At 48.1% G+C, this 22894-nt stretch overlaps 1 protein-coding gene across 1 annotated transcript; it reads left to right on the forward strand.

Moving 5' to 3' along the window:
* Nucleotides 1–345: 345 nt before the first annotated feature.
* On the forward strand, nucleotides 346–22519 carry TNFRSF8 (TNF receptor superfamily member 8). The gene is made up of 12 exons (XM_061601933.1): nucleotides 346–442; nucleotides 957–1299; nucleotides 5790–5979; nucleotides 10182–10269; nucleotides 13766–13894; nucleotides 14312–14467; nucleotides 15378–15471; nucleotides 16489–16712; nucleotides 17636–17779; nucleotides 19056–19081; nucleotides 20116–20326; nucleotides 21608–22519. Exons 1-12 carry the CDS (start codon nucleotides 346–348, stop codon nucleotides 21853–21855), a joined length of 1950 nt encoding a protein of 649 aa, XP_061457917.1. The 3' UTR covers nucleotides 21856–22519.
* The last annotated feature ends 375 nt before the right edge of the window (nucleotides 22520–22894 follow it).

The following is a 22894-nucleotide window of genomic DNA, read 5'->3' on the forward strand; positions in this document are numbered from 1 at the left end:
AGATAAAATTATGCCCATTTTACAGATCCCAAGCTGAGACTGAGGGCTAGCAACATGCCCAAGCCTTTGTAATTATTGGTGTGTATACCCTACTGCAGGGGTGAGCCACTTGTGGCCTTTCAGAGGTTGCTGGCTTTATGACTCCCACCATCCATTACTGTTGGCCATGCTGGCTGGGGTTAATGAGAATCCAACTACAGTTGTAGGCCTCCAAGATGGCTTCCCCTAATATAGTTGTTTGATTTGGGGTGGGGTGGGGGGTAGAGGGTCTGTGCTGACGACTGAGGCCATCTCTGGAATCGACAATCCCCACACAGCTAAAAAAGTTTTGAATGTAGCCAAACCATGGGAAAAAACCTCACTTGGCACAGGAAGACTCCAAAGGATGGTGCAGCTGTTCTCTGCCTGCTGATTGGCTCCTTCTTTGTTGCTATGGCAGCAGGTAAGCAGCCTCCCTTTCCTGTGGTCTGTGGCTGGACCGATTTGGAGCCGGCACCTGAACTGGGTCCTTCTCCATCCTGGTGTAGAGGCTGGCAATGCTGTTGTTGCTGAGTTCTGAATTGTGGCTGCTGGGATACGTCACTGGTGCTAGTTTACAGCTGCAGAGTGGTAAAGATCTTGGGCTGTTCTGCCTACAGTTAGAGACAGGCTCTTAACCCTGGCCCTTCCCAAGAACATAAAATGAGGGGTTTATTTGTTTTATTTATTACATTTTTACCCCACCTTTTAAGAAGCTCAAGGTTGTGTTCATGGTTCTTCCCCTCCCCATTTTATCCTCACAACAACCCTGTGAGGTAGGTTAGGGCTGAGAGACAGTGACTGGCCCAAGGTCACCCAGCGAGCTTTATAGCTGGGCAGGGATTGGAACCCTGGTCTCCCAGGTCATGGTCCAACACCCTAACCAGGACGTGTGTGTAATAAAATAATGTGCAATTGTTTTCTCTTGCTGCCCGCAGGAGAAACTCATTTCCACTGGAACAGCTGGCAGCCATGGGTTTGCATGTGCGATTTGCACAAACAGGCCCGGATCCGGCACTTTGTGGTGTGGGCTGCGAACATCACACTCAACCTGAAGGCCTCTGAGTTTTGGCAGGAGAAGGCTTGTGCCTTAGACGACTGCTTCATGTGCACGTCGGAAGAGTGTCCAAGCAGCGTCAAGAGGTCCGGCTTCCTCCCCGTGTTCCAGGGCCTCTCGTCCCCCAAACCCCACGAGGTCGAAATCCCCCTCCCTGTCCACCTGGATTTCCCCTCCTATGACAGCCTCCCTGTCGTGGACGATACTGGAGAGAACGAGGAGCCGTAAGATGTGGAGATGTTGGCTTAAGCAATGGGGTCACCTCTGGGATCTGCCAACCACCAGTGGCGAAGCCTATTAATGTGTCCAGCCGGCAGGTGGAGAGCAACAGAGGCCTGTAGCAGGGAATGGTCCACAATAAAGAAGATTGAAGGCCAACTTCTCCTGGGGGATCTAAGAATGCGAGCGAGCCGCGCCCACTGATAGGCCCCCACAGGCTTCATTGCATTGACTGGGTGTCAATAAAGTCAAACTGAGACAGTTTTTTTTTAAGAGTTAAATTTCTAACCACCCTTGCCCTCAGGGTGAGTCACCTCCAAAATCAGTCCAACAGAAGCTATTGCTTTAAATTAGGGCTGAAACCTTGTCACCGATTCATTGGGTAGAGCAATGAAAATATGATTTATTTATACAGCTCTTTCTAGACTGCCAACTCGTTAAAAAAATGGTGGTATATGGCAAATTAAATTGTAACGGTTTGTGTCTGCATCGGCACTCACTGCTGAAGGTGGCAGCTAGAGGGAATGATGATAACAAACGAGGCCTTTTGCAAACCAAGTGCCAGTCGATATTCAATTAGTTCTTTGCTCCTTGTACACTCCAGGGCAACTACAATGAACATCAGCTAAGCAGGGTCAGGTCTGGTCAGTGTTTGGATGGGAGACCGCTTGGGAACCATATGTAAGTCGCCTTGGGTTTCATGAAAAAAGAAAGGCAGGGTATAAATGTAATAAATAATAACAATACTTAAAGTGAGGTGTCACTGAGTGGCCCCTGAATGGTCTGTTCTTAATCGGTAAATGTTCCTGCAACACAAACCAGTCTGTGAAGAATTTTCACAAGGAGTTCTGTAGCAATAGCAAGAGCTGCATTTAGGGTCAGAAAAACTAGAAGCTGAGAAGACCGAAATGACCAGGTAATCCCATCCCTATACCAGGACATCTGCATAGGAGTGTAGAAGTAACTCCTTTAAAATATATATATATATATTGGGTGCTTCAAGAGGTATTCTGGGTGATGGAAGATGTGGTGATTCGCAGAGAATAAACAAACCAGGCTCATGAAACCAGGCTCAAAACATCACCCAGAGGCCCTGGCAAAGGATGAATCAGAGATGACTCTTAATTCTTTGATCAAGGATGTGGATAAGGTATGAACACATTGCCCTGTGGGTTCCTTGAAAAGGCTAATTGAAAGCTGAAAGAAGACCTTTTGTCTCATCAAATACCAAACATGCAATCTCTCTCCCCCCCCCCTTTATTCCTGGCTGCTTTGCAACAATCATTTAATCTTAATCGTTTTTCTGTGGTACTTCACCTCTCCCCATTCTCATTTTCATTTTGAATCAGAATACAGCCCAGGGAGGGGATTCATTTTATATGTCACGTGGGCTCGTTCTTTATTTAAGAAATGTATACTCTGCTTTTCACAATGCTTATCTCCAAGCGGCTTATAGGGGAGAAAAAGTAAAACCTGCAGGATACAAAATTTAAAACATTCATTAATAAAACCCAGAAGCACAGACCCTGGGGGATGCATTGGCACCATACATTTAAAGCACTCTCACGCTGTTCTAACAGTCATGGGGAATCCTGGGAGCTGTAGTTTGTTAAGAGTGCTGGGAATGGTAGCGTCTCCTTAACAAACTGAAGTTCCCAAGATTCTTTTGGGGAGGGAGTGCATGACTCTTCAAGTGGTAGAAGTGTGCTTTTAAATGGATGGTGTGGATGTCACCTATTCACCATCTCACCAAAACACACCAAGCCATCATGCCTTCAGGGAAGGTGGAAAATCAGTGGAAGGGCAGGATATAAATGCAAATAATAACCAATTAATTTAATAAAACCCCAGCCAGCTCTGAAGCTTTTTGGACGAGCCACTAATATCTATTATTCAATTCATATTTTCCCGCCTTCAGCAGAAATGGTCCCAGGGTTCTGTTCTTACCATTACAAAATGCAGTGTCAATATATTAGCACTGCTGTGATGAGGAATAAAATATTGGGGATTTTTAATCTTTGATTCACCTCAGTGAACCAGAGTTTGGGAAACCTGCAACAGCAATGATTCCTGCTAAACAGCCTCTCTGCATAGCTACATATTTTAAAAGTGGTATAGACTCTTATGGAAATTTGGTGTAGGCTCTCCTTTCAAACAATGAAATACAGTATTCTGAATAATATTTATGATCAGCTTAACCTTTAGGACACAGGATAGCAAATACTTGAAACATCAGGAATTGAAAATAGAGAGACTGCAGTCATTAACTGGGAATATATGGGGAAATAGTTTCTGGGAGAAAAAACAGATTCTTTGACCAGTAATCCCAAATTCTTTCATTGTTCTTGTCTGTCTTTGCTTCAGTCTATCTAGCACTGCTGAATGAATGAATAATAGTTAGAATGCAGCTCACTATTTAATTGTAATTGTAAAACAAATGGAAATGGACTGCCTTCAAGTCGATTCCAACTTATGGCGACCCTACAAATAGGGTTTTCATGGTAAGCGGTATTCAGAAGGGGTTTACCATTGCCTTCCTCTGAGGCTGAGAGGCAGTGACTGGCCCGAGGTCACCCAGTGAGCTTCATGGCTGTGTGGGGATTTGAACCCTGGTCTCCCAGGTCGTACAGCACCTTAACCACTACATCACACTGGCTCTCTGTACAAGCAATTGTATAATTTTCTCTCTCTCGGTAGGCTAGGGAAAGATGCCAACTTCTTGGAAGGAGGAAAAATCTTGTCCATCTGTCAACTCTTTATAATAGCTTACATAGAAAATAAAACCTTACAACAGCATGGCAAGTATACTGTATGTACAACAAGCACAGAGAGATCCATCTCTCTATGCAAAGCCTTTGACTAGCTAACGCGAGTGTCGCTCAGGATCATCACATCATAAAGAGCTGCTTTTCCATTCTACAAAGAACTGTAGAGAAACAAACACTTTTTATTTTATTTTATTGTTAGAAACCACCCTGTTCAGATCTTGTAAGTTCAGGTCTGTGGCTTCCTTTATGGAATCAATCCATCTCTTGTTCGGCCTTCCTCCTCTTCTATTCCCTTCTGGTTTTCCCAGTATTATTGTCTTTCCTAGTGAATCGTGTCTTCTCATTATGTGTCTAAAGTATGATAACCTCAGTTTCATCATTTAGCTTCTAGTGATAGTTTTGGTTTAATTTGTTCTAACACCCAATTATTTGTCTTTCTTGCAGTCCATGGTATGCGCAAAGCCCTCCTCCAGCACCACATTTCAAATGAGTCGATTGAAAAATGGAAATGGACTGCCTTCAAGTTAATCCTGACTTATGGTGACCCCATTAATAGGGTATTCATGGTAAGCAGTATTCAGAGGGGGTTTACCATTGCCTTCCTCTGAGGCTGAGAGGCAGTGACTGGTCCAAGGTCACCCAGTGAGCTTCATGGCTGTGTGGGGATTCGAACCCTGGTCTCCCAGGTCGTAGTCCAGCACCTTAATTACAATATTTTTCCTTGTTTCCTCTCTTGATAAAACCACTCTTTATTTTATTTTCTGTGTGTCATCAGGTTAAAGGTAGAGATGTACACGCTTTAAAAGTGATGGGTGGGTAACTCCAGCAAAAGGTCCCACTACCCTCTCAGTAGGGAAACTTGCATTTCTAGGAAGTCCAAGGTCCATTCATAACACCACTTTTTCATAAAAGTTTCTCTTGCAAACTTTCCCCCCTCCAACACCACACACGCAAACCTTACAGACAGCAAACTATCACTCGAATTCTTTCTGTTCTGTTAGTTGTGTAAGCAATTCAGCCGTGCAATGGTCTAACATAAGGTTACTGGCTGCCCAAGAAAGAAAAGGAAATATATCCACAGAGAGGTTGGTCTGGTTTTGTGCTTTTAAGAGCAACTTCACCTGCAAAAACGACTCCAGGAAGAGACAAGCTGTGGGCTCCTATTTAAAGCACCTGTGGCCCTCCAGATGTTGTTGGACGGACTCCACCTCCCGTCGCCCCTGAGCTGGACCACTGGGCATGCTGGGTGCTGGGAGCTGGAGTCCAACAGCATCTGCAGAGGCCAAAGGTTTTCCGGATCCTTGGTTGAAAAGACGCACAGCAACAATTTAGGATAGGTTAAAAAAAGAAGCTGCCCAGCCAACCCTGGAGAGGATTGTCCCCATTTCACAGAGGGCAAATCGAGGCAGATAACGGGAAAGCCCGGGAGGAGAGCGGCTAGTGGTAAGCGTATGAGGGGGGAGGGGTATGTGACGCGCCTGTTGCGTGATTTGGAAACCACGTTTCCGGGCAACAGCGGCTAGACCTCCTCTCTCTTCTGATCTTATTAGATTGGGTTGCTGTTTTTAAGACAGAAAGAAGAATGAATTCTAGGCAGGCCCCTCGGGGCGGAGCTCTGCGGTTTCTCGCGGCCCCACAGGGGGCCGTATCTTCCCAGACCCAGGGCTCTCTGTCTCCCTTTGACTGGCCTTTTTCCCCCTTCCTTCGCTTGATGCTGCCCGCTCCAGAGACGGCTCCTCTCGGCGCGCTTTGGAGAGGCCGTCGTGCCCTGCGCCTGCCGGACAGGCGGCCTTAAGCGAGCCCAGAGAGGAGCCCGGAGCCGCCGCTCCCGCCATGGGCAGCGGGGGGAGCTTCCCCGCGTGGCTGCTGGTCTTCCTGGTCGTGCCGCCGAGGATCGCGGACGCGGCGCCTTCCCAGGTGAGAGGATCTCTCCCCAGGGCGCGCCGGCTCTGGAGAGGGCGCACGTGGTTGGGGTGCGCGTGAAAGGACGCGCAGGGCTTTCAGAAGGGGAGGGCAGTTGGTCCCTGGTTCAGTCCCGGGCAGCAGTTCCGCGTAGGGCTGGGCGGCAGGGTTTGTTCTGACGCGCAGCTAGACACGTTTTGCGCAGCGTCCAGAAAAATAATTGTGCGGTGTGAACTAACTTTAGTGCAGCTGAGCATATGGGATTGAATGGAGCTGGGTCGTTCCTAAAAAGAAATAGTTGAGAAAAGATAAAAGGAAGGAGGAAACGAAGACAACTATTGGCTCCTTCAAAATGTTCATAACTTTTTGTTCAGAGTCTATGATGGGACCCATTGCTTGACTAGTTGGGGGGCGGGCGATGGGCTGGCTGCTTGTGCAGGAGGGGGAAAAGCTGAGAACAAACCCTGCTGGGAATGTCCCCTGCCTGAAACCCTGGAGAGCTGCTGCCAGCCAGTGTAGGCAGTACTGAACCAGATGGGGAAATGGTCAGAAACACAGGAAGCTGCCTTATGCCGACTCGGACCATTGGTCCCTCTAGCTCAGTATTGTCTGCACTGACTGGCAGCAGCTCCCCAGTGGTTCAGGCAGGGAGGCTCTCTCAGCCGTACCTGGAAATGCTGCCACTGGGGCTTGCACCTGGGACCTTCTGCATGCAAGGCAGGTGCTTCCATCTGATAGGGCAGCTTCCTAAGAGGCACGAGCTTCACTCCTCCGCCTCCTTTTCTGGCCCACACTTGTGGGGAGCGGGAGAGAGAGGAAGATCCTTGATTCAGTCCCAGGCAGGCATCTAAGCATTCCAGAAAGCTCCTGTCGGATCAGATCAGAGGGCCAGCGAGTTCAGTGCTCGGTGGCCAACCTGGCTTCTGGAAGCCCAAAAGCTAGCAGGGCATGGAGGGGAAGATCATGGCTCGGTGGTGGGACAGCTGCTTTGCATACTAAGGAATCCTGGATTCAACCCCCAATGGCATCCCTGGGTAGGGCTGGAGAGCGGCTGCCGGTCAGTGTAGACCCTCCTGAGCTACATGGGCCAAGGTTTGGCTCAGAAGGATTCAGCTTCCTCTGCCCTAAGGGAATGGCCGCTTGGTATGTAGAAGGTGCCAGGTGCAGTTTGCGAGAGCATCTCTGGAGAGGCATGTCTGAGCCTGAGGTTCCACACCTTCTTGTACTGGAAGCCTCCAAGCTATTCCGGCATGGTTTTGCCACAGCTGGAACCACAAATGGCCATGTTGTATGGCGGGGAATTGCTGGCATCTCTGCCACCCAGCATGTGTGCGCATAACAAAACATTGTGCATGCAGCAGTCCCGCAGAGTTTGCCCATGACCCGTGGAATTGGCCTGCGGTCTGCACGTGACCTCCTACCCAGAAGGTCTTTCTCTCGGCGCAGGAAACCGGCCCTCTTCTGCGTGTGCCGCCTTTTTTCATTCAGCCATGCAAAAAAAAAAAAAAAACATGTTGAATATCCTTTTGAGGCCACTGAAACCAGCAAGACTGATTCAGATAATTCAGTTTTCAAGAGATGAGTAGCCACACCAGGAAACACGCTGGTTAATACAGCTACTGGCCTTATTAGGGCCGGCTGCTTCAGGAATTGACTAGGCCAGCTAGCAGAGAACTGCAATCCTCTCTCTCCTGATAAGGCACAGAACTCTTAACTGGTTCCCCCCCCCGCACCCCACTCACTTCTTCCAAAACCGAACAGCCACATCTGATAAAATGAGCGGTACCATCTCCAGCTGTCTGATTGATCCTTTGACTCAGCCTCTCAGACCTGGGAAAGGGCCAGAGCTCAGGGTCAGAACATTTGCTTGGCCTGCAGAAGGTCCCAGGTTCAATCCCTGCAGCATCTCCAGGTCGATCTGGGAACGAATCCTGTCTGGCATCCTGAAGAGCTGCTGCCACTCTGTGTAGACAATACTGAGCTACTTGGAGCGGTGGTCTGACTTGCTATAAGATCAGTGGCCATACTACTCTGAATATGTCTGATCTTGTCTGATCTCTGAAGCTAAGGAGGGTCAGGCCTGGTTAGTGCATGGATGGGAGACCGTGTGGGATTACTGGGTACCGTAGGCTTGAAGGTTGGACTTGATGGCCCTTTAGACCCCTTCCAACTCTGATTTTATAAGGCAGCTGCCTGTGTTTCTAGATCACACAGACATACGGAGTTTAATAAGGCTTATTCTTGGGGAAGGGTACATACAATATTGGCCAAAGCCGCTGAAGCGTTTGCCATGGGCTCCCTTGGGAGGTAGAGCAGGATATACATTTAATAAATAATAATAATATATTTGTACATGTACACACGTACACACGTACACACACCGACAGCACAGTTCAATGGGTTGTAGCCAATGCTAGCCTTCCTCAGAGAAGACTCATTGAAATGAATCAACCTGAGTTAGCTGTGTCCATTAACTTCAGTGGGTCTACTCTGAGTAGGATTAGCAGTGGATTGCAACCCTGCATTATTTGTCATCTGGGGGCCCTCAGATGGCTACGATTCTGGCTCAGAGCATCCTTCACGGAAGAGACAGAACGTTCTCTAGATTCATCTTTCAGCCAAAGACGCTGAGTTTGATTTTTCTAGATGACTAGAGAGGTTCAGACTTGAGTCGAAACAAGACATTCAATGGTTGGGAAGAACAGACTTGACTTTTAAAAAAAGATTGAGATAAATTAACTGTAGACTGATAGGCTTGTGCAAGAAGGGCACGTGGGTATGGTTTTTGTGTGAGAGAGAGAGGTTTGGGTGAGTGTCTTTGCTGACCCAAACGTTCATCCAAGTCCAGCCTCCTGTTCTCGCGGTGGCTAATCAGATGGCTCCAAGAAGTGCACAGGAGGGCATGAAGGCAACAGCCCTCCCTCACTGCTACGCATAAGAAGAGCCCTGCCGCTGGATCAGGCCACATAACCTGGATCAGGCCACATAACCTGGGGGCGCCACATAACCATGACGGGTGCAGCAAGACGTGCAGTACTTACCATCATCTTATCTCTATGCAGGAGACAACCTTCCAGCCTTGGAACAGTCATGGCTTCCCCCAAAGAATCCTGGGAACTATAGCTCGTTAACGGGTGCTGAGAGTTAGGAGATGCCCCGTTCCCCTCGCAGAGCTGCAATTGCCCAAGTGGTTTAACAGTCTATCCTTCTTTCCAGGGAACTCTGGGAATTATTGCTCTGCGAAGGGAATCCAGGTCTCCTGCTAACAGCTCTCAGCACCCTTCACAAACTACAGTTCCCAGGATTCTTTGGGGGAGAGCCACGGCTGTTCAAAGTGGCGTTGAACTGCTTTAAATGTACAGTGTGGACGGGGCCTAAAATCACTAGAGGAAGGCCCACCGCAAGGGGAGTGAAGGCTGTGGCCGTGGCAGAGTCCCACGAGCTGCATAGAGGGGCCCAGAGGCCCCCGGGTCTAAGGTTCCTCGCGCCTGTTTTATCTTGAGATGCCAGGGGCTGTACCGGTGAACCTTCTGCCTACAAAGCTTGTGGTCTACCACTGAGCCATGGGTCTTTCCCTTTGCTGTGCCTCTGTAGGACTTCCCCCCCCCATCTCTTCATTTCAAGAGCTACACACGATGCTGCCTCGGTCAGATTTTGACCCAGCGCTTACAGCCAGCGAGTGTTGTTATTAGCTAGGCGTGACCTCGATTTGAGCAGAGAGCCGGTCATTTCGGCAGTTAACAGCTCTGCCTGTGTTGCGGCTGGTGGCAAAAATGGAACTAAACTCGCCCACTTGCTCTCTTAGGCTTCCAGTTAAGGCAGGGGTGGGGGTTCCCCAGGCCTGTGGCCCAGTCTCACGCCACCAGGGACCCCAATTTGGCCAGCGAGGCCCCTTTATTGAAAACCACGCCCAGCCCTACCTCGAGATGCCACTCGGTTGAACCTGGGACCTTCTGCATGCAAAGCAGGTGCTCTGCCCTTGACCTACGGTCCTTCTCATAAAGCACCCGGCTGTCCACTACACAATGTTTTTAAGGGGGCAAGAGGTTCAAAGCTTTGTGTGAGCTCCCCTCGCCCGCCCTCTATCAACGCCCCTACTTGAAGGCCGCCTCATCCACTCTATGCAACATCAGCGCTGACGGCATCCCTGATGGCCGTCCAGCCTTGGAGTTTTTTTTTTTTTTTTTACAGTGGCTTTCATCTGTTTGCTGTTCTAGGGATCACTTCCTTCGCCTCTGGCTTGCAAGGACCTTCCCAGGTGGCTCAACAAACCGTCCCAAAGGTGCTGCTATCGATGTCCCAAAGGTCAGTACGAATGAGCACTCTTAGGGATGCCTGGGTGCTGTTGCGCACGAGAATGGGATCTTCTCCTCTGCAAGAAATAATATTGGCCCACCTTACAGGGTTGCTTGCATCAATTACAGCTAGATAGTGCACGCGCAGCACTGTGGAGACTTGCACACGTAACGATAACCAGAAGGAGCGCCTGCCCATCTACAGACCTGTAGGATCACTTAGATCAGGTGTGGGGGACCTTGGGCCCTCCAGATGTTCCTGAACGACAACTCCCATCATCCCATGCTTGCTGGGTTGTCGTTCAGCAACATCTGGAGGGCTGACGGTTCCCCATGCCTGACTTAATCTGGAGAAATTCTGCTGGTGACACCATAATCGACAGAATATTGTAGGGCGGCAACTCAAAAATTGGCAATTTTTTGCAGTTGTCCTTTGCTTCAGATGACTTACCTTTTTGCTTAGGCTTTCCCTGACCCATAACACTGGACCCTGATTTAAGAATATGAACCCCCCTGAATCTCTGTTTTGCTTGCTTTCATATGCTTTCATACTGTTGCATTGGTTTGGGGTCATGCTGTTGTTTTAATGGATACTGTTTGTTTTTTTTTAACATTGTATACCTCTAAGAGGTTTTTTTTAAAAAAATTAAACGGTTTATAAATGCTTTAAAATAAATAACAACAAAATTCATATGGCGTTCGCAAGAGTCCAAAGCCCTTCACATGCATTGTTGTTATTAATCATTGCAGGAGGGGGGAATCTTTTTTTTTTCAGCTCAAGGGCCGCTTTCCCTTCTAGGCAGCTTTCCAAGGGCCATGGGCCGGTGCTGGGCAGGGCAATAAATGTAAATTTAACCTTTGTACGCACAACCCTGTCTGCCCTCTATCCAGGTAAGCATTATTGCAGCTGAAGCATTCCAGCCAAGCAGAAATACTCAAGGAGGCTGCAAAGGAGGACTGGGGAGAGGTATGGCCTGAATAGAGTTCCAAGGACCAAATAGAGAGGACTGGAAGGCTGCATTTGGCCCTCTGGCCTGAAGTTGCCAACCCCCGGTTGATTGGCTTGGCTGCCCACTCCTCACCATAAGGTCCCAGAGTCGGGGATAACAATATTAAAAGGAGATTAAATTTTACTCAGATTTCTTATTTAAAGGCCTCTCTTGGATCTGATGGTTATTAAGTTGTCAGAGCCTAGTGTCAATAGTCTTACTTGTGGTTTCTTCATCAAAACCAGAGAAAAAGGCACACTCTGGAGGGATGACATTGTGAGGCCTGATGCACTTTGAGGGTGTGTGGCAATGGTGTTTTGGGGGTCTGTCTGAGGTTGGCTGGGTGACTCATCAAAGCTCGTGAATCTTGTGGGCTTGGAGTGAAACCCCAAAACTCCCCTTGAGGCCTTGAAGGAATCTGTGGGTGGGGATGTTTTTTTTAAAAATTCTTATTATTGCCTTTGAAGAGGAAATTTCTGACATTTTGTCTTCTGGGTAAACGGCACGCTGCCAGAGAGTGTTGTTAAATAGAAGGGTGTTCCCCCTCCCCATTGATGCATAAATAGAATATAATCTGTTCAACGCCGCTGCCTCTGTAAGGCTTTGTTTCCCCCTTTCCACCAACACCCAGCTGGAGTTAGTCAATTTGGGTCTGGAGAATACTGCTTCAAGCAGCAGGCGAATGCTTGGATGATCGAATGCTCTCCCTATAGAGAGGCAAAGTGGGGGGAGATTCATCAACAGGAAACATGCAACATTGGGGAGAAGGCTAGGCTTCGAATGCATAATGGCACGAAGGCAATCGACCTTCCCTGTCCTTTGTGCCACAAGCATGTGCCACTCAAGGGATATACTGCTCCTGGACCAAGAGGTTCCATTCCTAAGAGTTGTGGCTAATGTAGTAATAAGCCCATATGATGAGCTTCTTTTTGTTCAGGTGGGGCTTCCGCAAAGCTTAAAAGCAGCTAATGGGGGCTGTTCCCTTTCCCTGGTCCCAGGATCTGTCCCTTAGAGGTAAACTGTCCCTGAGCCAGGAGGCTCCATTCCATTTCCATGAGCACATAAGAAGAGCTCCTTTTTGGTCTGGGGAAGCTTCCTTGAAACTTAAAAGCAGCAAAGGCAGGCTACAGCCCTTCCTTGTCCCAGTATCTGCTACTTAGAGGTATACTACTACTAAGCATGGAGGTTCCATTCAGCTTTTAAAGTTAATATCCATTGATAGATACGTCCTCCAATATACAAGTATCAGCATAATAATGCTGTTTTAAGAACCCAAGAAGAGCCCTGTTGGATGTGGTCCAGCACCGGCTGTCCCTGTTCTCTGATCCCCAGCATCTGCAATTCAGAGGTAAACTGACCCTGAACCTGGAGGTTCCATTATGACTAGCAGCTGCTATTATTCTTAATCATCCTCAGTAAGGTGCCTAATGTTTTCTAAGTACTGGACATATATTAAAAGATAATGCAGACCCTGCATGCAGGATCACAATGTAACAGACACGACACAAAAGGAAAAAGGACCAAGGAAGGTAGAGGAAAGCAAGCAGTGGAGCAGCTGCTCCTTCACTAGCTGGTGGGGGGGGCAGGTTGGTCTGCCCCTTGCTAGGATGACCTTCCTGGAAAACGGGGTGCAGCCTTCCAATGGCTCTTAAGCCCCCTGGTTGATGAGAGGGTCCAGAGTGTTTCACCCTTCAGCTCTGCGCTCCTAGATGATGGGCAGTTGGAGCAGAGTGTCCATACTGGCCAGAATGCTCCTTCTCTGTGGGACCTTGCCATGATATTCTCCCTGTGACATAAGGAGAGCCATCTTGCCCCCCTCTTCCAGCTTGGCTTGCTAGTTTTCTACATGCAGGGTTTTCTCTTTTTTTTAGCGGAGGAGTGTTCCATCATGTGAACCTAAAATGTTCTCACCTGAGAAACTAAGGGGAATTGAAACGGACAGATTCATCCATCTTTAGTTACAGGAGGGTAGACTTCAGCAGTGGGGGTTGGTCCCTAAGGGCAAATGGGGCACCGCCCTGCCAACCTCGGCCGGACCCCCCGCCTGACTGACTTCTGACTTACAGCCAGTCCAGGCGGGTGGCGCTGCATGTCAGACGCTGCCTCCCCCCCCCCCCTCTCTCTCTCTGCAAACTCAGCAGGGAGGAGGACAAGGAGAAAACTAGAATTAGTGGGCTCTGCCGCTCATTGGCTCTGGCTCCACCAATTGGTTCTGGCTCCGCCTTCTGTTGGGCTCACTGCCTTCCGCCCCACTAATCCCAAATTGTCGCCAGCCACCATTGGATTATGGCTGAACGCTGGGAGCAGCATCTTGATAGCACGAGCCGGTGACCAAGGAAGGTAGTTGGTCCCTCGCTGGAGGTTTCCTGGAAGAGGCTGGACCGCTGTCTGAGATGTTCTAGCTCTGGGGGTCCTGCCTTGAGCAAGGGGGCTGAACCCGAGCCCCGCCTCCAACCCCATTATTGTACAGTAGCAGGATCCACTGGGCTGCTGTGCTAAGAGTGTCTTTTTGTTTAGCATACAGCCAGAAGACAGAGTGCCCCACGGATCTCGGTGGCTGCGAGAAGCGTCCGTGTCAGCCAGATCACTACCTGAACGAGGCGGGCGCCACGCCACACTGTGAGCCGTGTGTGACGTGCATGCCAGGTATTTGCCCGCCCTTGTCTCTTTGGCTCTTTCCCCTTTAGAACAACATCCATCCCTTAGGGAGGGAGGCAGCGGAGACGGCTCCATTAGCGCACATGGGGCACTGCCCCGCGCACCTCACCCAGCCCCTGCCTGCCTTCTTCCTTACAACCAGTTGAGGGGGAGCTGCTGCCCCCTAGCTTAATTTCAGTGTTGCCCCTCGTAGGGCTGAGCAGGGAGGAGGCTTTGGTCAAAACTAGAACGAGTTGGCTCTGCCTCTCGTTGGCTGTCACTCCGCCTCCTGTTGGGCTCCCTGCCTTCCACCCTACCGGTCCCATACATGCATTTGCTGCCTTGAGTTTCTTAGATGGGAACGGCTGAGTAGGAACACGACGACGAATAAATCAGAGAGGCGTATATTTTGTCCCTCTCCCGCAGACCGCCACCTGGTAGAGAAGCTTCCTTGCTCACCTCATGCCAACAGGGTGTGCCAGTGCCAGTCAGGGTGGTACTGTACCTTGCAAGCGAAGACCACCTGTGTTTTATGTGTTCCACTGACCACCTGCAAGCCTGGCTTTGGAGTCAAGAATGAAGGTAGCTGCAAAACACCCACGACAGGGGCCCTGTTGGAATTTTGCACCCGGAGAACCCGCATTTACACTTGGGGGTGTGTGCGCGGGCAGATTCTGCCAGATGTGTGCATTGTAGTAATAATTCATTTAGGAACTGTTTTCTGTGAGGCATCCTAAAGCAATTGACAAGATTATCAATTATCAACACTGTTTTCTTTCTGGTGCCAGGTCAAGACTTTCCTCTTCTCCCAGGCATTTTAGCATGTGTTTCTAAATTTGTACATTTGTTTTTAATGTTTTTAATTGTTGTAAACTGCCCAGAGAGCTTCGGCTATGGGGTGGTATATAAATGCAATAAATAAATAAGATTATGATGTTGATTAGATATTTAATTTAATTTAATTATTGCATTTATATCCCACCTTTCCTCCAAGGAGCTCAAGGTGGCGTGCCATGGTTCCCCTCCTCATTTAATCCCCACAACAACCCTGTGAGGTAGGTTAGGCTGAGAGGCAGTGACTGGCCCAAGGTCACCCAGCGTGCTTCATGGCTGACTGGGGATTTGAACCCTGGTCTCCCAGGTCCAACACTCTAACCGCCACACCACACTGCCTCTCTTTATATCCTGCCCTCCCAGAAAGCGCCCTGGGTGGCAAATTGCATTCAATGCTAGCCCCACTCAGAGTAGGCTCATTCATTTCAGTACATCTGCTCTTAGTAGGACTTATTCTTTATTCATTAACGATGCAGCAGAATGCAGTGATCGGTTGGGATGAGACAATATTTTAGTTATCCTAAAAGATCTATGCAGGCCCCTTTAGGGGTGGCAGTTTGGTTTGGCTCCAAGCTTGGGACAGCGCTTCATATTGATGAGTGTTCTGTTGCTGACTGTGTGTTGCTTATTTTAATTCAGCCCTTCATTCTTTTGCCAGGGACCTCCGACAGAGATACCGTCTGTCAAGAATGCCCTCCGGGGACTTTCTCGGATCAGGATTCAAGGACCCAAACCTGCAAGCCTCACACAGAGTGAGTGGCATTTCCTTTGCACTGATTTATCTAGTGCATGCTTATAGCTGGTCCTGTCATGTGGGTACAAAGCAGGTCAGAGGAATTTAACTAGATGTTGTGGATCTCAGTCCTCAACAAAATCAGGGCCTGAAATAATGATACATTTTATTGTTGTTGTTGCTGCTGTTATTATACAACTATATATTTACAACAACTATATATTTTGGAAAGTTGTTGATCTATTTATTCTCTATGCCTTTGGACATCTCTTAAGAAACTGGCTCTCTCTTGTAACCAGAGTTTGCAAGCTTTCATCTATGTTCAGAGACAATTGGACCCCATTTTGACGGATGGCAGGTGCATGCCATATGTTTAAAGCACATCCAATACACATTTAAAGCATACAAGTTTCCCCCAAAGAATTCTGGAAACTGTGGTTTTCCCCTCAAAGAACTACGAATTCCCAGCACCCTTAACAAACTACAGTTCCCATAAGTCTTTGTGGGAAGTTATGTGTGTTAGATGCGCTTTTAAATGTACGGTGTGCATCTGCTACGCACCTTTCAAAATGACACTGATTTCAAAACAGCACTGATATTTTGGTTTCTTAGAATTTCCATGCCATGCTGGGGGGGGGGGGCTCTAGTTACTTATAAAGCACATAAATTTTTCTAAAAGATCGGGCAGACCCTGAACGCAGGCTTACGATCTAAGAGATATGATACAAAAGGAAAAAAGGGAGGAGGAGGGTAGAGGAAAGGAAGCACTGGAACAGCTTTTCCTTCACTGGCCAATAGCTGGCTTCCCCCTTGCCATTATATTCTTTCAGGGAGGCAGAAGGTGCAGGAAGTGACCTATGGGTTTTGTCTATAGGTTTTGTATTTATGATGATAAAGATGGTCAGTGGTATGGAAAGCAAATCCCATGAGAAAAGGTTGAAGGAGCTCTAAATATGGGGATGTGATCGGTGCACTACCTCACAGGGTTGTTTGTAACACCTTTGTCTCATGGTGGTTGTTCCCCCCCCTCCCGCAGCTGTGCCAAGTTAAACAAGACCACTGTGAGCAAGGGGACGCCCACCCATGACGAACACTGCCTGGGCCAGCCGGTGGGACAGACTGTGATGCCAGTTGGCACGGCTGGCGTTCTCCTGGGCACTACGCCTGCCAGCATCCTTGGCAGGACCACCAGTGGACGCAGTGACGAATTCAACACCACCCACGTGGCTGGCGTGTTTCTTGTTAAAAAAACGCCGAGAGGTTAGCAGGCGCTGCCATTTTGGGGGGGGCAGTGGGGGCCATGGAGACTGGCAGGGAGGCACTGAGACAAGCCAGCTGTTCCTCTTTCAAGCACCGTTGTCTCCCTCCCCAAAAGAAAAGCCATAGCCCTTCAACAGTAAAAATAAATAAATAAAATGCCAGCTTCTTTCTCTTCCTTGCTGGCTTTGTTTAGAACGGTGGGCTGTTTCCCGCGCCAGTCCTGCTCGGAGTAGACCCAATGAAATTAGTGGACATTGGTAACTTAGGTCCACTAATTTAAATGGGCCTAGAAATCAATGGCTCTAATTTAGTCTCCATTCATTGCAATGGGTCTACGCAGAATAGGGCTGGCATGAGAGGCAAGCCTGTGTTTTTATGTGCCAAGGTGATCCAAGTGTTTGGCCACATCGTTATTGTTGCTGTTATCATTATAAATTTCTTCAGTCCACTAGTCTCAATGGGTCTGCTCTAGGAAGGGCGGTGGGCTACAAGCAACTATCTTGAAAACAGTTAAAACCAGCATGTATTATATGCAAACGCGCATATATTTCCATCTCATTTTGCAGAATTCTTTCCGCAAGTTGTACATCCCAACCTGTTTCTCTCTAATGCGCACACACGCATAGGCAAAACCTTAGTGTCACCTGATGCTGGTGGGTGTTTACTGTCTTCAAGGGCAGCCCCACCTAAAAGTGCATTACAGTAGTCTAGCCCGGAGGTGTTAGGAGCGTGAATGGCAAGCTGCATCTGCCAAAATTCCCCCCTTTTCTACATCTACAAAGTTCTCAAAGGTGCAGGGTGCATCTCCTCCTGCAAGACTCTGCTTCCAAAATGAACAGATCACAGTATCACAGGCTCCTTTTCCTCCTTGCCCTTCCCTTCCCCTTCCCAGCAATCCTTTCTGTGTGTCTTTGGTTTTTCAGACAATGTTGATTTGGTTCTCTTGGGAGCCGGGCTGCTCTGTGTGTTGGTGCTGCTTGCCGGCTTGTTGATGCTCCGAAGAAGGAGAGCTTGCAAGGCATGGATCGTCCCCCAAGGGGCAAAGTGTGAGCAAACCTTCTGCCACGGTAAATCTGCTGCCCATCATCAAGGTGCTCTGAGACTCGTTGTTGTGAAATAATAATAATAACAATAATAACAATAATAATAATAATAGCAGCAGCAGCAGCAGGAGAAGGCTGTTGTACTCGTTTTCTGTTGTGAGTTGGCCACAATGGGATGCTGAACTGGAGAGGTCTTTGATCTGGTCCAGCTTGGCTCTTCTCATGATTTCAACGTGCCAGTAGGTGGCGTGGTTTTCTTTGCTTTGGGTACCATGATATGATCTGTTTTCCAAGTGGAAATTTAAAGATAATTTAGATTAAATTTAGACAGCGAAGTTCAGATTTGAATGCTTCCTTATCCATGGGGGTCCCGAGTGCTTTTAAGGAAGCCCCAGTGCCCGGAGCTCAGTGTAGCCCTCCATGCAATGATTCAGATCAGGAGTCAGCGTGAATATCTGAGTCACATAGGAAGCCATTGGTCCATCTAGCTCAGAATTGCCTACACAGACTGGCAGCAGCTCAACAGGGTTTGAGGCAGGGGATATTCCCAGAGATGCGGGGACTAAACCTGGGACCTTCTGCATGCAAGGAAGCTGGCTCTAACACGGAGTTATGGCCCTTCCCGTAAAATTAAAACAAGTAAGATCCTAGTCCTCATGGTTCTGAATAAAGGGCTGATTCAAACAGAAGCTTAAGAAGCTGCATTTTATTGCGCAAGACCATCAGTACACCTACCTAACAGCAGCTCTCTAGGTTTAAGGCAGGGGATCTATCTGGTGTCCTATCTGGAGATGCCAGGGATTGAACCTGGGACCTTCTGCATGCAAAGCAGTAGTTCCACCACTGAGCTATGGCCCTTCCCCAAGTACCTGCTTAGATCATGTACACTCTTAACTTAAGGACACATGACGAACAGTGCTGGATGAGATCAAAGGTTCATGTGCTCCGTTGTTCGGTTGCCCTGACAGTGGCCAGCCAGATTCCATAAGGAAAGCCATAATCAAGGTGTGAAGGCAGTCGCACCCTTCCTGCTGTTGTCTGCCACCAACATCTGGTGTTCTGAGATAGAGTGCTCCTGAGGCTGGAAGCCCTATTTAGCTTAGCAAAGCTTTCTCTGTGAGCACGCCTAATCTCCTTAGAAAAGAAAAAGCTCTGAAAGGCAGAGGTCATCACCACCTTCTTTAGCAGAAGCTTTCTTAATGAATGAATTGCATGCTGTGTGGATTCAGTACTAATGCAGAGGTAGGAATGATCAGAAATTTAATTCCTCTCATTTCTCTCTCCCTACCCCCCCCCACAGTCTCTAACCAGGTGAAGATTTGTGGAGTAAGTATGATTCTCTGTCTCACAACCTGCTGTTGCGAGGGGTTAAATAAAGCTTTTCATCTTCAGCTGTTTTTCAAAAATTGTTTGGGAACTGCTGTGTGCATGCCTGCATGATATACTTCCTTTCCTCCAAGGAGCTCGAGATTTATCCTCACAACAACCCTGTGAGGTACTTCATAGGCTGAAAGAGTGAGATTGGATCAAGGTCACCCAGTAAGCTGAATGGCTGAGCGGGGATTTGAACCTGGGATCTGGCATGCTAAGCCAGGGATGGCCCTCCAGATGGACTGTAGTTCCCATTGGACGTTCAGCCAGCATGGCCAATAGTCAGGGATGACAGGGAGCTGTAGCCCACAAACGTCTGGAGGCTCTCAGGTTCCTCACCCCTGCATTAAAAGGTAGCAGAGTTGTGATGCAGAAAGCTAAGGGCAGTAAAGGCAAGTGACGGTCTAGTTCAAGGATGGGGAACCTGCAACCCTGCAGATGTTCTTGGACTTCAATTCCCAGCAGCTACCCAGCATGTCCAGCAGTCAGGGACGATGAGACTTGTACTCCAGCAACATCTGGAGGGCCACAGATTCCCCATCTCTGAAGTACACCCTCACTTGCCTTTACTGTGCTTAGCGATTTGCATAGCATATTCCTGCTGTAAGCACACCACCACAGTGGCGGTAAGACAACTTCCACAGGGGCTTACACAGTCTAAATGTGAAAGGAGAGAGGGAGGCAGGGATAATGAGGGACAAAGGTGAGCAAATGCAGTTACTCTTAACTGGGGCTGTGTTCAATTTGGGGCTAGGGAGGCAAGAGTAACTCTAGCTAGTGCCGGAAGGGCTCCAAAGAAACAAACAGCAAGATGGGGTGTGGAGAGGCCAACAGAGCAGAAGTGAATTGCCCACGCAGAGTTTTGGCTGTGACTGATTTGCCGATTTTAGTAAAATGGTGCAGAGGGCGGGGGGGGGGCATTCTTGCCCCACTTCACACAAGAGAAGAATCCATCACCAATTGCTCTGCTGGTTTTCCGTCTTTGCAAGAAGCGGATCAACGGCCTGAATGCTGCAGAGAGCAGTCCAGGAGAAGGGGATCCGATGAACCCGGAACCCCTCGCAGAAGCCCCCGAAGATGACAGCTCCTTGGAGACAGAAAGAGCTCCTGTCTTTGATCCTGATGGGGCCGAGCTGGTTCAGATGGATGGGGACGCGTTTGTGGAAGCTCCTCTGCACAACCACACCAGCAACCGGATTGGTGAGTCGGTGGCTTGTCCTGAAAGGGGAGGACCTATTGCACAACTGAGGCAGGGAGGAAATGCACTCTGCACATGCTCAGTAGTATGCATGCGGTTTCAATCCCTTAGATAAAGAGGATGGAATGGAAGACCTCTTGCGTCACCTCCAGCTGAACACATCCCAGGCATTCCTGGGTGATTTGAGCCCCAGTCTCCCTGTTCCTCATTCCACGCAATGACCACTGCATCACACGGGTTTAAGTCGAGAAAGTGGTTCATTGGAGTTGCATCTCCCCTTCCAGTTGGGGTTGCATGTATTCCATGGACCTGTGGCACTGAGCACAGAATTCAGCATCCTAAGGGTCATGGTTTGTTTTTAAAAAAAATCAAGTTGCTAGTTCTCGTAGTGGCACATGATATGCTTTGAAATGGTGTAACGCCTGCTAACATCTCAGAAGTTGGGTGGAAAGGTAAGGTTGAATGAGATGTCCAGTGGTCGGAGGGTGGGCTTCTGTGCACTCCATGGCTCCTTACTCTCCCCCTGTAAGTGGTGAAAACAGAATTATGCAAAATGCAAAATTTGAGTCATTTAACTGGGTCACAGAATCCAGCAATTTTTGGTACATTTTTATTTACCACAACTTCTTTCAGTGTTGTGTTTAAGGGCTGATCTATATGTCTCTGAACTGTTCTACTTCTGAATGTGTGTGTGTGTGTGTGCGCTCATGACTGAATGCGCCTCCCCATGTAAACAACAACAGCAAACTAGCCTATCCTTCCCTAACTTTTTCATTGCTGAACTTGTTTTCTGCATGCAGTGAATTTTCAACACTGGGGAGCATTCAGCGATGCAGCAGAGAACCTCAAGCTCCACCATGAAAACTGGTGGAGAGGCAGATTTCCCATAAAGATTCTTGCTCTGGGTAGAGAAGGAGATCGGAAACCTTAAGAAATGGCAACGGAATGGTTCCTGGCATTTTTATAGTCCCAGAATTCACACAGAAGCCTGTGCACCAAGAGACACAGGTTCTAGGTTATGAATAGAAACTTGTTTTAGAGAGCTGAGAAACTCAGGATGCTAAACTGTGTCTCAGATACCAGATTTGGCATTTGCCAAATAATCCTATATCCCTGTGGAACGCTCTGCCAAAGCTCTCGCTGTGCTGCACTGTGGGTTGTATACAATATCAAGCTTTTGCAATATAGATATATATGCAAAGAGGAACATTACGAGCCAATAACTAATGTGGATTTGGTGGGGGGAAATAACACTCTGGCCTGTTTTTTTTCCCCCTCCCCAGAAAAAATATACATCATGAGAGCCGATACAGTGATTGTGGGGTCCGTTTCGGAAGCGCCATCTGGGAAGATATGCCCTGCCAGAGAGGAAGATGGAGACTCTCGAACCCAAGAGGGTGTCGAGGGGGAGGAACTGGCAGTGCACTATCCAGAACAGGAAACGGAATTCTACCCAGGAAGTGACATCACCACTCCAGTAGAAGAAGAGTGGGAATTCTGCTATTCCAGCGAGAAGCCTTTGGATGTCTAGTTACGGAAGTGCATACTCAGTTACTCAGTACAAATCCACTTGTACAGCACTTTTAGCGTAAAAGGTGTTTGACAGCCATTTGGATGTTGCTCTCATGAGAGCCTTGTGAGGTCACATTATGGATGAATTTACAGGGGGAACGGATAGATGTGCTCCAGATGTGGAAATGGGAGATGAGTTGGCCAGCTTTGTACCCGTCTTTTTTTGTGGAAGTCTGTTCACGTTAGGGATGCGGAAGAAATTCAGTTCAGTTTGCATTTAAAGCCAAATTTATCAAATTGGCATGTTCCGAAGCAATGCAACAACCGTCCTTCAAAATGTGCACTTAGCTGAATTTTGCAATGCAGTTCTCCAATTAAGCAATGTTTGCAAAACTGTGTATATTTGGGAAAAGGTTGCATACAAAAGAAAAAATACTAGTGGAAATGACACACAAAATGTTTTGAGTTCAGAGACATTGCTTGCAAAAATGTGTATATTAGTCAAAACTGCATACAAACGTGCTTAATAAGACCTTCTCACTAAAATGCTGGAGAATTTTCATGAGTGTTTTTTTAAAGGGCAAATTGCTGCAGACATTTTGAAAAATTACTGCAGAAATGTTGAGTACTGAATTTAAGATGAGAAAAAGGAGAAACTGACAGATCCTAGCTGACAATGCTTTAGGCCACCATCCCCCAATCTCATGCCCTCCAGATGTTGATGGACTCCAACTCCCATTAGCTCTTTGGAGGTCAGCCAATGGGTCAGGATGGGATGATGATGATGATGAGAACTGCAGTCCAAAACATCTGGAGGGCACCACATTGGGGAAGCCTGCTTTATTAAGCAGATGGGTTCTGCTGACGGAATTTGGCGGACCGTGGCTTGAATGGGTAGAAACCTTGCAAGGAAATTTCCCTGAGTAGATTCTCTGAGCTCAAAGAAGTTTGCAGCGAAGGTCAAGGGCATGTTCTCCAATTTATACTTGACTACATTTTTCATATTTAAACATCTTTGGTTTTATTTTCACAACCATCTCCAATTTAGAATGCTGCAA

The sequence above is a fragment of the Rhineura floridana genome, chromosome 18 (assembly GCF_030035675.1).
Source record: "Rhineura floridana isolate rRhiFlo1 chromosome 18, rRhiFlo1.hap2, whole genome shotgun sequence".
Lineage (NCBI taxonomy): Eukaryota > Metazoa > Chordata > Lepidosauria > Squamata > Rhineuridae > Rhineura > Rhineura floridana.